The sequence below is a fragment of the Heteronotia binoei genome, chromosome 2 (assembly GCF_032191835.1).
Source record: "Heteronotia binoei isolate CCM8104 ecotype False Entrance Well chromosome 2, APGP_CSIRO_Hbin_v1, whole genome shotgun sequence".
Classification (NCBI taxonomy): Eukaryota; Metazoa; Chordata; class Lepidosauria; order Squamata; family Gekkonidae; genus Heteronotia; species Heteronotia binoei.
In genome coordinates this window covers 69,022,724-69,037,145 of record NC_083224.1, presented here as the reverse complement: position 1 = coordinate 69,037,145, position 14,422 = coordinate 69,022,724, and the positions used below count along the sequence as shown (strand labels likewise).

Sequence of the window (14,422 nt, the reverse complement as noted above, 5' to 3'; positions counted from 1 at the left end):
ACCCCCAAAGTCTCCTGGCTCCGCCCCCAAAGTCCCCAGATTTTTCTTTAATTGGACTTGGCAACCCTACTGTCACCTCAACCAAATTTCTGGAACAACATCTCTGTTTTATGGGTCCTGCAAAACTGAAATAGATCCCACAGGACCCTGATCTCACTTGGGAGAGTGTTTTGCCCGGCTGGAGCCAGAGCCAGAAAGGCTCTGACTCTGGTCAAGGCCACCAGCAGCTGTTGTTCAGATGAGCATAATGCTCCTTGAGGGACACAGTGGGAGAGGTGGCCCTATAGATATGTTGGGCCCAGACTGCTCAGGGCATACAGAGAGTTACAGTAATCCAGCCTGGATGTGACCATTGTGTAGATTGCTGTGACTAGAATGCAAGGAGGGAGATAAGGAGCCAGTTGTCTGACCAGCCAGATATGGTAAAAAGCTGTCCTGGCAATGGCCATGACCTGGGCCTCCATAGAAAGTGAGGCATCCAGGATCACACCCAGACACTTTATCATCAACAATGGCATCAGCAGCACCCTGCTGAGGGCTGAGAGTTGGATCCTATGTCCACCCCTCCAGCACAGGGCCTCCTTCTCATGACTCAGGCACAGGACCTCCATCTTTGATGGATTAAATTTCAGGTGGCTCTGCTGCAAGCAGCCAGCCAGAATGTACCCATCTCTCTACCTGTCTCCTTATGCATCATCCTCCTTCACCTGCTAAAGCCACCATTTCCCTTGATAATGATCAAGAAGCAGAGAAAGCAAGAAGGCCCCCAAACCAGGACTGCTTCCACATCATGATTCATGTAGCTCTCATTGTAGCTACAAACGCAGAGGCATTCACAGTAGCAACAGCATGCCCAGGAGATGTAATAGCTGAATCCAAAACTCCCTCATAATGTATCCCACCACATACCCCAGTTTAGCTTCACTGGCTATAAATCAGAAACATTTTGTCATCCCCAGTACAATTTTTAAAAACCACTTCTCTCAATCCACCCAATACATTGCTCATGGGTATTGTCTTGGGCAAGCTTGTTTTGCTAGTCTAGTATACCTCTGCAGGGCAGTAGAGATCTTATCTCTAAAAAGTTATGTTGACAATGCCTCAAATAAAAGAAGTAGCTTGGCATGTTCCCAGCATGCCAGAAGATTGGAAAGGTGGGATAGAATCACATTCAGGCTTGCTATAAGCAGCTTCAAAAATCTGGGGACAGATCTTGTTTCTGAATGTTGCAGTGATATTCAAGTCGACCTGGAGCCCATCCCATAAGGGGTCTGATTTATTAACTACTTTCCAGCTTGACATTTTAAAGACATACCATGCCAGGACATGGCATGGTTCTTTCAAGAGCAGAGAGTTATGCATTTTAAATCAACATTATGCCTTTAGCTTTCTATTTTCCCCTGATTAAAAGGAAGATTTACAAGTGGGTCTAATAATAAAGTCAACAGCAGATACATCAGACAAATACTTATAGGGAAGGCGCATTTGAGGACAGAAGGTTATTACTAACAGCAAGAACTCTGCGTACATAAACCACAAATCAATGAGTGCTTTGAACTCACATGGCAATACAGTAATAGTATGTACATCAAGCATAACTATAACATAGGCTCTGAAGGGTAAAAATGATCTACTACTGTAGAGGACATTATGCTGAGATACAAATAAACAGCCACACCTGTGTCCTTACATACTCAATGTTCAGGAACAAACCTTATACTGATCTTTTATTGTTGGAAATTTTCAAGTCTGTGCTTTTGAATATGCCAGATGAAGCTGTTATCCGCTTTGGATTCACTAAGTAACTAAAAGAAAGGGTGTCAGCTCTAATTTGCCTCCTCTAAGATGGTGTATTGCAGGGCTGGATCAAGGGGGGGGGGGGCAGAGGGGGTTGCTTGCCTCGGGCGCCAACAGAGGGGGGCCTGCCAAATTGGGTATGGAGTTCATTGTATTCTATGGGTCCATAAGATAGAATGGCCCATAAGGGGGCGTCATTTTTTAATTTTGCCCCCCCCCCCTCAATAAGCATGTAGATCCAGTCCTGGTGTATTGACCCAAATCACAGAGGCCATTGTGAGGATGAAGGATGGAAAACCCTTTTCACAGCTCTCCAGAAATGAGCAATATGCTAGTATTTTTTATGAACAAGACACTGAAGATTTCTAAGAAGCCATTAATTTTTTAGCAGATACATCACTACTGCCATCACCTCTCCTGTTTGCTTCCCACTTTTTTACAAGGCCATTTTTGTTACTCTTTGTGCATGCCTATGCACTCCTATTAATATGGTGTGACATTTCCTGTAGGACTATCATGGATATGACTGCCAACCTCAAGGTGGGGCCTGGACGTCTCCTAGAATGAAAACTGATCTCCCAGGAACAGAGATCACTGCCCAGCAGGAACTAGCAGCTTCAGAGGGTAGATACTATGGTGCACCATACAGTCTTGGAGAAACTGAAGTCTTAAAGTGCCGCAGAGGATAAATACTCTAGAATTTCTTTTTCTCCTATGGAAGAAATGTCCTACCTCCAGGCACCACCCCCAAATCTCCAGGAATTCCCCAAGCCAGAGATAGCGATCCTAGCCATAGACTCCACTTGAAACTGATTTTGTTCATAGGAGAAAAAGGCACACACCTCCTCATAACTGACTCTTCATAACAGCCACCATTTGGACATCGCCAAAAATTGTTTCTATAAGGTGCCACTCCATGTCACTCCTGTTAATATTTGTCAGCTGTTCTTCACAGCAGCATTAGCAGTCATAACCATCAGGATTGCCCTGTGCTGTCATGGAGTTGCTGTACATAGGGTGTGAACTCATGATGATGATTCTCTACTTCCCTGTCATCACCATTGTAAGCACAGAAACTTTTTCACTAGGAACTGTGTGCCACATGTGACTGGAATGTGCCATTTTCCCTGGATCTCCTCACTGTGCCATCACACAGTTTTTGAGGACTTTCAGTTTCTCTCAACTCTCAGCTTTCATTTTTGAAAAGTCTGTCCTTTTTTTTTTCTGCTGCAGATCTCTATGGATCTCACTTTATAGAAGTGAAAGCTAGGAATTCAGATGAACTAGTAGATCATAAACATTAGCCAATTTTAAGCCCTCAAAAAAGGTTTCCTGGAGGACAGCAGGGTAAACACTGGCTGCATGGGACTGATGGAAGCTCGCATGCAGCTGCCTGTCATTATAATTACCTTGGTTTATCACATTCAGTATTGTCTACTTTGACTGGAAGTTCTCCAGGGTCTCAGACTGAGATCTTTCACATGACCTTCTACCCGATCCTTTTAATTAAAGATGTAAAGGACTGAACCTGGGACCTTCTACATGGAAAACAGATGCTATAACAATGAGCCACAGCCCTTCCTCTAAAAAGGCATAATCGTAGGCAGGACCTTCAGAAATGCACATCTTCCTATCTAGATGGCTTGTTTACATTGCTTGGATAGCATTCTTTCCAGAAGGATTGTTTTTTAAAGACTGAGAAAAAATGTGACAGGGAAGTCCTGGAGAAGGAGAATCTCCTTTCCCTCTCCCTCCCCACAACAGACACCTTGTGAGCAGTGTTCCCTCTAAGCTGAGTTAGCATGAGCTAGCTCACAGATTTTTAGCCTCTCGGTCACACATTTTTGTCTTAGCTCAGGAAAAATGGTCCCAAAACACAATAATTTATCAGTAGCTCACAACTTTAATGCCAGTAGCTAACAAAGTAGAATTTTTGCTCACAAGATTCTGCAGCTTAGAGGGAACATTGCTTGTGAGGTAGGTGGAGCTGAGAGAGCTCTCCCAGAACAGCTCTAAATCAGAACAGCTCTGTGAGAACTTGTGACTGACTCAAGGTCACATCAACAGGTGCATGTGGAGGAGTGGAGAATCAACTCCGGTTCTCCCAGATAAGAGTCCATGCTCCTAACCGCTACACCAAACTGCCTCTCTGGACAGAGGTCAACTTAGTATAAATGTCCCTTTTAAAGAAAACTGCTGCCATTTGGAAGCTAAGGCAGATGAAACCTCCATATGAATGCAGCCATAGAAAGATTCCAAGGGTATCCAAGAGCATTCCAGTCACTGCTGGGTGAAGAGCTGCAATGTGGAACCCATTTCAAGTAGCTTCCACCTGTGTTTGTAACATGTGAATCCACCCAAAGCAGAAAATATGGACAGAAAACCTTAACTGCAGTATATTAGTTCTTGCAATCCGAGGACAATCTCAATATTTTTAAAAGCCTATGTGAGCAAACAGGTACAATGAAAATAGTCTGCCGTCTTTCAGTTTCATAATGGTAAGTGGAAGATCTGCCACCATCAGAGACAAAGGTGGTAGAAAGGTTTCAGTAATCTTAACTAAGTTGACCACAGCATCCCAGACTTTTGCTAGGTGGGAGAAAACAGTTATCTTCCCTGAATAATAGTTCCCTGATAATGACTGGAGTTCCCAAATCCATCACCTTAATTTAACAATATTTGGGTGTGTCCGAAGCAGCAGAACAAAGTTTGAGTTCAGTGGCACCTTTAAGACCAGCTAAGTTTTATTCTGGGTATAAGCTTCCATGTGCACTGGCTGCTTGGGACAAAAGTGTGCACAGAAGCTTATACCCAGAATAAAACTTTGTTCGTCTTAAAGGTGCCACTGGAATCTGACAAAAGAAACTTTACTTCAGAAAAATAGGGCAGGAGTAGCCAGTTTTTTTGGCAATAAAAACACATTCCTATCTGCCTTAAAGATTCTACCTCTCACTTGCTATGGGTTTCTTTTTATTTGGAACCTGACTCTAACCTAGCTTGCTTGCTTCTTAATATGCATGAAAGAATAGCAACAGAAGTGCATCCAGACACAGAATTACAAATCAAGACTTCTTCTGCAGGCTTTCTGATGATACAGACATAGTTTTCTCAGATAATAAAAGCATTTTCTAGCTCCATGTGATTATCATGCACTAATACTTTCCTGGTTGCCAAGCAACATAATGATGAGAGTCCATGTTCTTGACCTATGTCAAAAAAAGCCTTAATATCCATGGACTCTCACACAATGAACACAGGGAAAGTTAGGCTGGTGAGTTCATGGATAAACTTCCAAGATTATCTGCCTCACCATGCATAGGACTCTGAGGGACGCCTCATAGAGAGATGGAGATTTTTGTGTACTTGATTCCACCACCCCCCTCCCCACAAAACATCAATAGGATCAAAAGGTCTTCATTCTATAACACTATCATTCAGGGCTGACCCTAGGGAGTGCAGCGGCCGCCGCCCCCTCTATGATGCTGCTCCCCAGGCTGCCCCCTCCCCTCCCCTTTTTCCAATCATCAGAGAGGGGTGGGGAGGGCTTCTGGCCAGCACACAGTTTCTGTATCATTCCCTGAGCTCGAGGATGCTCAGGGAGCGATAAAAAGACTATGCGCTGGCCAGGTGGCAAAATTAGGGCATTTGCCTATGGCACTGACTGAGAGGGCCCAATTTGGTGCCCTTCCCAGCTCAGCGCCCTAGGCAAATGCCTAGTTTGCCTAGAGGGAGGACTGGCCCTGCTGTCATTCTACCATCACTATTCTAAACAGGATTCCTGGTTCTGGTTTGGGAAATACTTGGAGATTGGGTGGGAGGGTGGAGCCTGGGCAGGGCAGGGTTTGGGGCAGGGGAGGACCTCAGTAGCAAATAATGTCATAGAATACACCTTCCAGATCAGTCATTTTCTCCAGGGGAACTGGTTGTCCAGAGACTAATTGTAATAGCAAGAAATCTCCAGATGCTGCCTGGGGGATCAGAAATAGGCAACTTGCTCATTGTATAGGCATGGCATTACATCATGGAAGATCAGACATATGAACAAAATGGTCTGAGTTAGTTCAATAAACTGAGCTGGCCCTAGAGCTATCCCCTTTTTTCTGGCAGGGCTCCTATGTCTTTAACAGCTTACAAAACAAATTTCAGGTACCAAACATGTTACCATGAATGTATCACTGTATTAGGAAAGTTCTATTTGGTAAAGGGGGGCGGGATTATGGCTCAGTGGTAGAGTATGTAGAAAGCCCCTGGTCTCCAGTGAAAAGAGCTAAGGTGTAAGGTGGAGGTAAGGGCCTTTCTCTGCCAAATCAATTGCCCATCAGATGAGACAGTATGCAGAAGGCAGTTTAATAAATTCACCTGTTGAATTCCTGACAGTCACAAAGCAGTTAGAAGCACACGAGTCCTGCTGGAAAAAGTAGGAACCTAGGAGACCAGTCCTAAATTGCTCTACTCGCAAGTCAGTCCCTTTTTATTCAATGCAGATTACTCCCAGGAAAGTGTTCCTGGGACTAGATGACCCTGGAGGTCCCTTCCAACTCTATGATTCCTTGAGACTGCAATCTTAATTACTCCTTTTTTTTTCTTTCTTTGCCTCCAAGCAGTAAATATATGCATACTGATGTAGATTTTAATGTAGATTTGTCTTTCAGCCATATAAATCAAGTTCCTGAATGAGATTAATTAATACACATTTTATATAAATTGCTATAATAGATATGGTCTGGACTTTGCCCCTCCTGGGCTACATGCTGTCACTCTGGGGTGTACAAAGTATAAAGGTTAGAGGGAATCACAGCCAAAGCAAGCGGAGCAGACAAGAGGCTCTGGACTGGAGTGTTTCCATCAGCAAGAAATTTACCAGAATTGCAAAAGAGCACACTTTGGGACACTTCTGGTTGGCACTAGACTCAGACAGTACACATTGGCCAGCAGGGCAGAGTGTGAGGAAAGAACAAGAGAGAAAGCAAGCCCCCACCCCTTCCATACCCTGTGCAGAGGTTGCAAAAAACGAATTTTAAAACTTTCCACTGTTCAGCACAATTCTGGGAACATCTCACATAGTATCACTAAAATTATGTACTAAAAAGACTGTGGTGAATAAATTTTAAAGTTCTCAATTTCCCTTCACTGCACTGAGACATCAAGCTTTGCTTCAATTTATTAAATTTCCTTGTAATCCCTGACCCAAGAGACATCCACTTACCTTCAACCAGGGCCAGGGCTTTTTTGATTCTGGCCCTGGCCTGATGGAACATGCTCCCACTTGAGATCGGGGCTCTGCAAGAGCTATTACAGTTCCGCAGGGCCTGTAAGACAGCTGTTCTGCCAGGCCTTTGTATTTCCAAATTTCCATTTGATGGATGGCTTGGTTCCTTGTTATCTTCAATATCATGCCAATAAAGGTTGTTGAATTGAATTGGCCCTGGCCCTGGCCCTGGTCTGGTGGAACATGCTCCCACTTGACATCAGGGCTCTGCAAGAGCTATTACAATTCTGCAGGGCCTGTAAAACAGAGCTGTTCTGCCAGACTTTTGGGTGAGGTGGTGCGCATTCAGGGCTGGTGCCAGGCTTCCAGGTGCCCTAGGCTGGGAGGGTGGAGCCCACCCACCCCCCCACGGGTGATTTAAATTGTATTAGAGGGAATCACAGCCAAAGCAAGCGGAGCAGACAAGAGGCTCTGGACTGGAGTGTTTCCATCAGCAAGAAATTTACCAGAATTGCAAAAGAGCACACTTTGGGACACTTCTGGTTGGCACTTGGGGGGTACTTTGGGGAGAGGCACTAGATACTATACTGCAAATTTGGTGCCTCTACCTCAAAACACAGTTCCCCCGGAGCCCGCGAAACCTCCAGATCAAGTCCCCATTATACCCTATGAGAATCGATCTCCACATAGGGAATAATGAAGTGCTCAGCAGACATTTCCCTCCCCTCCTCCCTTTCTGGTGACTCTGAAGTGAGGGATTGGCCTCTCTACTCACGAGTTGCTGCCAACTTCTTCAAAGTAACACAGACACATAGGGTTGCCAAGTCCAATTTAAGAAATATCTGGGGACTTTGGGGGTGGAGCCAGGAGACTTTGGGGGTGGAGCCAGGAGACATTGGGGGTGGAGCTAAGATCAAGGCTGTGGCAAGTATAATTGAACTCCAAAGGGAGTCCTGGCCATCACATTTAAAGGGACGGCACACCTTTTCAATGCCTTCCTTCCATAGGAAGTAATGAAGGCTAGGGGCACCTTCTTTTGGGGCTCATAGAATTGGACCCCCTGGTCCAATCATTTTGAAACCTGAGAGATATTTTTGGGGAGAGGCACTAGATGCTGTACTGAAAATTTGGTACCTCTACCTCAAAAAACAGCCCCCCCCCAGAGCCCCAGATACCCGCGGATCAATTCTCCATTATTTTCTATGGGAATAGATCTCCATAAGGAATAACAGAGTTCCCAGCAGACATTTCCCTCCCCTCCCCCCACTTTCTGATGACCCTGAAGCGGGGGGGGAGGGCCTCCAAACCGGGGGATCCCCTTCCCCCACCTGGGGATTGGCAACCCTACAGACACACCATCCCAAGAGGAAGCCTTTCAATTGGACACTGAAGCCTCCAGAGGTGGAAAGGCACATGGTCCTCTGGGGGCAGGGCCTCCCCACGCTGGCCAGCTGACTGGGGGCGGGAAGGAGCCTGGGAAAGTAGAAGAACCCCCACTGGGACCTGGGGATTGGTAAGCCTATAAAGAACATAAGGAAATGTGAATTTATCTTTATTTGTTTAAATATTAACACTCTGTCTTTCCCACCATCAACAGTAATATTTGTAAGAAATAATACCCTAATTCCTGCAGTTCCACTTTAGGAACACTACAGGAATGATGCCAGCTTTCCATCTTCCTGCATATAGCTATGGGCCCCTGAACAAAGTGTGGCACTTCAGGCCACAGAGCCCAAAATGATACTGGGATATTCCCACATGACTTTTAGGAATATGAACTTTTTGTTGAGAAAGGACAGCATTGTATGTTCTTGTTCTTAAAATATTTGTACAATACCTGCATAATCCTAATATGTGTGAGTCCCAATCAAGACATATTTAAGGACCAAAGCAAAAATATTACTCAGGATTGTATTCAGCAGGCCAGAGAAATATTTCCTAGATGCTTATGTATAGGGTACAAACAGAAACATAAAAAGGACATGTAGCTGTTCCACTTGTTGAAACAAGTAACCATTGCCCACGTAGGAGGTTTTATATTTCTTTGCATTTATGGCACACCGTGGTTTGATTTCATAATGGGAAAGAAGACAATTACTTTGTTGTGTGTTCAACTAATTTAAAAATATTAGATAACGTAACTTGAATGCTGATATTAATCTATAAATAGGCACACCATAATTAGGCAAGACAGGAAAACAGATGCAAGGCTTTCTGTGGAAACCATTGTTTTAATATGTACCCCTGAGGCCCATGGAAGCACTATTATAAAGCTGAGATCATTCACTGTGCCTCCTAATGGGGAGGGGGGGGTGTAATTTTACCAACACTCTAATCTTCTCAGTGGCAAACACAAAGCAACTCTAAGCACTCTGAAATGTGTGTTTTTCCTAGGTCTGTCAGCCTCCAGGATGATCCTCCTGGAGATCCTCCATTATTACAATTGATCTCACCTGGAGTATTGTGTTCAGTTTTGGGCACCACATTTTAAAAAAGATATAGACAAGCTGGAATGGGTCCAGAGGAGGGTGACAAAGATGGTGAGGGGTCTGGAGACCAAGTCCTATGAGGAAAGGCTGAAGGAGCTGGGGATGTTTAGCCTGGAGAGGAGGTGGCTGAGAGGTGATATGATTACCATCTTCAAGTACTTGAAGGGCTGTCATTTAGAAGATGGTGTGGACTTGTTTTCTGTGGCCCCAGAAGGTAGGACCAGAACCAATGGCTTGAAATTAAATCAAAAGAATTTCCAGCTCAACATTAGGAAGAACTTCCTGACCATTAGAGCGATTCCTCAGTGGAACAGGGTTCCTCGGGAGGTGGTGGGCTCTCCTTCCTTGGAGGTTTTTAAACAGAGGCTAGATGGCCATCTGACAGCGATGAAGATCCTGTGAATTTGGGGTAGGTATTTGTGGGTTGGACCAGATGGCCCTGGAGGTCCCTTCCAACTCTATGATTCTATGATCTTCAGACAAACAAGATCAGTTCCTTTGGAGAAAATGGCTGCTTTAGAAGATTAATTTGATGGCATTGTACCCTGCAGAGGTCCCTCCCCTCCCCAAACCCTGTCCTCCCCAGGCTCCACCTCCCAAATCTCAAGGTATTTTCCAGCCCAGAGCTGGCAATTCTAAAGAAATGTTGGGTCATACATACTTCCGCATATGGAGTGCAGTAAGTTTCAGGCTGGACAAGTCCACAAGTGGAGGAGGCTTTCAAATGATGGATTCTGCCTATGAGAAGATCTCCCACAGGTGGGTAACAAGTCCCATCTGAGCAGGTACTCTGTGCAGCCAGGAAGTCTGATGAAGCTAGCGTGAAATGAGAACCGTATTTTAAGAATGCCATCCATTGGGTCAAAAGGGCAACATCCCAAAAGGCTGCATACATCCTGGTTGCTTTAAGTACAGAGATCCAAGATGAAACATTATATATACAACAACTCAAGTGGATATGCAAACTCCTTTTTCTCCATCTTTAATGGACTATGTTTACTCTGACCCAGGTGCCAGACTCCCTGGACTCTTAGTTATTATGACTATGTATCCTTATAAGCACATGCATCCTGCTATATTGAGTCCAATCAATCACATGGGCACCAGTCCAATATGGACATTTCACTCTGCGTGGGGCCAAGCAGCAAGTACTCTAGCCAAGCTAAGGAAAACTTCCTGCCTGTTCCTGACATGACTGTGTGCATTCCCCTGCATAGAAGGAATTTCAATCAGGCTTCCCCAGGAAGCTGCCAAGCCATGCAGAACACAACTGTGATCCTGTCAACAGAAGACAGTGCCCAAGAGCAGCCTTCACCAGAAGGCATGATGGAGTCCTGTCCTTAACATCAACCATCTTGTTTCTGCTCAACCACCATGAAGGTAAAGCAAGAGCACCACATATTCCAGGTGTGTCAATGCAAATGCAAATGGAAGAGGCCAGCCGCTAACAAAGAGCTTGCTGTTATGCCCACCCATGCAACAAAGAATGTTCCTGTCACACATTTAGGAGATCACTGGATTCAAAGGAGAAGCCCAAGGAAGCAACCATTGCTAAGGACTTAATCCTGTCATGCAGACCAGCCCCATTGTGTTAGCTATGGTGTTACAGTAGATTACAATGTGGCTCTAAATTGACCAATTATTTTCTTTGTTTAAGGTAGTTTACATTAGGTAAACCCATCATGAATCACTAATCTTGTCAAACTCCTGGGAGCCACCACCTTCCACTCCTTCTGTGACATCAGAGGTCACATGTAGTAGTGTCATAAGTCACCTGACATCTGATACCATTGCCTGGGGACACAGATTTGGTAATATATAGCCATATGGTCAGCCAGTTCAGTGTGTCTTGTCTTACCCTACCACAGACTTATCCCCCCAAACTCTGTTTGGGCCACTTTCCACCTTCATGCTTTCTGCTTCATGGATTCATGGACCACACCTGGAAAGATAGTATCATCCTCTGCAAAAATTCCTAAAAATCCCTATCAATCATCTCTATTTTTCCCAGCCTATAGTTTATGAGTGTTTGATTGCATATGTGTGATTGTATTTCCTACATATCTTATAGTAAACATTTTAAAATATATTTATTCTGGAGTCTTCTTTCTGAAACTTGACCTCTTTAAATTGGTTAAATATCCCTCCTAAGCTCTACCAGGGTAATCCTCATGCTAGTTCCCCCATCTAAGAGGAGACCCCCAGCAATTTTGCTAACAACACAATGGGGAACACTACCGCTGAAGGGGTGAGCCTTTATTGCTTCAATGAAATGTTTACATTTTTGACACAGAGATGCAATAGATGTCTGTAGCTTGAAGGTACAGAACTGGCATTTACAATAAGTGAATCTACCAAAATAAAGGTAGTGGAGAGCTTATATAGCTCACTGGACTACATTATAAACAAGATAGTCCCTTTAACAAAATCTCAGCTCAGCTGCCAAAAAAACATTCTCTCTTCAACGTATCTGCAACAGGGCAAAATAAATTTAAAGTACTTTACCAGGTTATTATAGTGATTACTGAGACTGTATGCAAAGCATGTTAAAGTTCTATCATTAAGTTCTAACACTAAAGTTCTATCACTAAAGTTCTAACACTAAGTACTGACATTTTTGTGGGGGTGGTGAGTAACAAAGTGGCATCTTTTGACTAAATCGGACAGATTCTAAAGTTGTGACTATCGGGGGCTTTTTGTGCTGCCAAGTACTTCCGGTGAGTAATCCTGGCTGGAGTAGTATAATTTTTAACCAATTTCAAACAAAGATTATATGTACCGTATTTTTCACACCATAAGACGCACTTTTCCCCCGCAAAAAAGTGGGGGGGAAAGTGTGTGCATCTTATGGAGTGAAGGTACCGGTACCTACCTTCCGGGGGGGGTGCAATCCGCTGCCTCCGCCTCTGATCCCGGTGCTTCCCCCGCGCCTGCCTGCCTGGCTCCAGCTCTGACGCTTACAGCAAGTGCCAGGATCGCTCCCTCTGCCCTCCAATCCCGGCACTTGCTGTAAGCATCAGAGCTGAAGCCAGGCAGGCACGGAGGAAGCACCCGCCCCCTCCGCAAACCCAGCGCTTTGTGAGCGCCGGCTGTGGAGAGGGCAGCGTGCTTCCTCCATGCCTTTCTGCCTGGCTTCAGCTCTGACGCTTACAGCAAGTGCCAGGATCGCTCCCTCTGCCCTCCGATCCCGGCGCTTGCTGTAAGCATCACAGCTGAAGCCAGGCAAAAAGGCACGGAGCAAGCACGCTGCCCTCTCCACAGCCAGCGCTCCCAAAGCGCTGGGTTTGCGGAGGGGGTGGGTGCTTCCTCCATACCTTTCTGCCTGGCTTCAGCTTTGATGCTTACAGCAAGCACCGGGATCGGAGGGCAGAGGGAGCAATCCTGGCACTTGCTGTAAGCATCAGAGCTGAAGCCAGGCAGAAAGGCACGGAGGAAGCACGTTGCCCTCTCCACAGCCAGTGCTCGCAAAGCACTGGGTTTGCAGAGGGGGTGGGTGCTTCCTCCGTGCCTTTCTGCCTGGCTTCAGCTCTGATGCTTACAGCAAGCACCGGGATCGGAGGGCAGAGGGAGCGATCCTGGTGCTTGCTGTAAGCGTCAGAGCTGAAGCCAGGCAGAAAGGCACGGAGGAAGCATGCTGCCCTCTCCACAGCCGGTGCTCGCAAAGCACTGGGTTTGCAGAGGGGCTGGGTGCTTCCTCCGTGCCTTTCTGCCTGGCTTCAGCTCTGATGCTTACAGCAAGCACCGGGATCGGAGGGCAGAGGGAGCGATCCTGGCGCTTGCTGCAAACGTCAGAGCTGAAGCCAGGCAGAAAGGCACGGAGGAAGCGCCGGGATTGGAGGCAGCGGATCGCCCCCCAGGAGGAAGGTGCGTCCTATCGTCCGGAGTGCCTTATGGTGCGAAAAATACGGTAAATATCTTGGGAACAATAGAATTTACCTTTAAATCTGAGCAACATCTAAAATATTCTACAGTGTCTCAGAGGCTTTCATTCTGTAAGGCATATATAGGGAAAGGAATACTTACTTAGAATAAAAAGAATTATCCACATGATAATGAATGTCCACAAGCCACCTGAAATAAAGATTTTAAAATGTACATAAATGATGAGAAAGGCAAACCAAGCCTAACCCCTTCCCCAGCCCAGGTTTGTCATTATATTATTTCACTTTCCTTGGGCCTATACACATTACGAAGCAGATGGAATTGATCAGATGCACATTGAACATATGAAGCTGCCTTATACTGAATCAGACCCTTGGTCCATCAAAGTCAGTATTGTCTTCCCAGACTGGCAGCGGCTCTCCAGGGTCTCAAGCTGAGGTTTTTCACACCTATTTGCCTGGACCCTTTTTTGGAGATGCCAGGGATTGAACCTGGGACCTTCTGCTTCCCAAGCAGATGCTCTACCACTGAGCCACCGTCCCTCCCCACAGACCTTCCTAGCTACATAAGGGCTCTCCTTCCCTTCATTGGAGGAGACAGCTCTGAGTACACAAAAGGCTGAAAAGGGATGACACCAGATATGCAAAGCTGTCCTTTTCACTGAAGTGAATGGAAAAACCCCTGTGGCAACAGCAGGGCCTGTTGCATTAGAACATATATGGAGTTCTGCATTAGCATCTGTTTCTTTTAAATCAGAAATGGTGTATGATGGGACAATTCAATGGTGACACTGGAGTTGCTGACACAGTGATACCTCACTAGTGATCAAATTGGTCTGTGGTGCACTTTTATGCTTTGACATATGTCCAATCAATTGCAGACACAGTGTAGATCAAGAAGAAGAAGAAGAAGAAGAAAAATTGCAGATTTATACCCCACCTTTCTCCCTGAATCGGAGACTCAGAGCAGTTTATAATCTCCTTTATCTTCCTTCCCCACAACAGTCACCCTGTGAGGTGGGTGGGGCTGAGAGGGCTCAGCAGCT

At 45.4% G+C, this 14,422-nt stretch overlaps 1 protein-coding gene across 1 annotated transcript in view; it reads right to left on the bottom strand.

The window, feature by feature from the left end:
• Positions 1-13,556, bottom strand: part of LAMB3 (laminin subunit beta 3) — an 86,810-nt gene extending 73,254 nt beyond the window's left edge. The window contains exons 1-2 of the mRNA XM_060231253.1: positions 13,519-13,556; positions 10,157-10,311 (exon numbers count right to left, since the gene is read on the bottom strand). Coding sequence (XP_060087236.1) covers positions 10,157-10,311; positions 13,519-13,543 — 180 coding nt within the window. The 5' untranslated portion in view covers positions 13,544-13,556. The remainder of the gene's footprint in view (positions 1-10,156; positions 10,312-13,518) is intronic.
• Between the last annotated feature and the right edge of the window lie 866 nt (positions 13,557-14,422).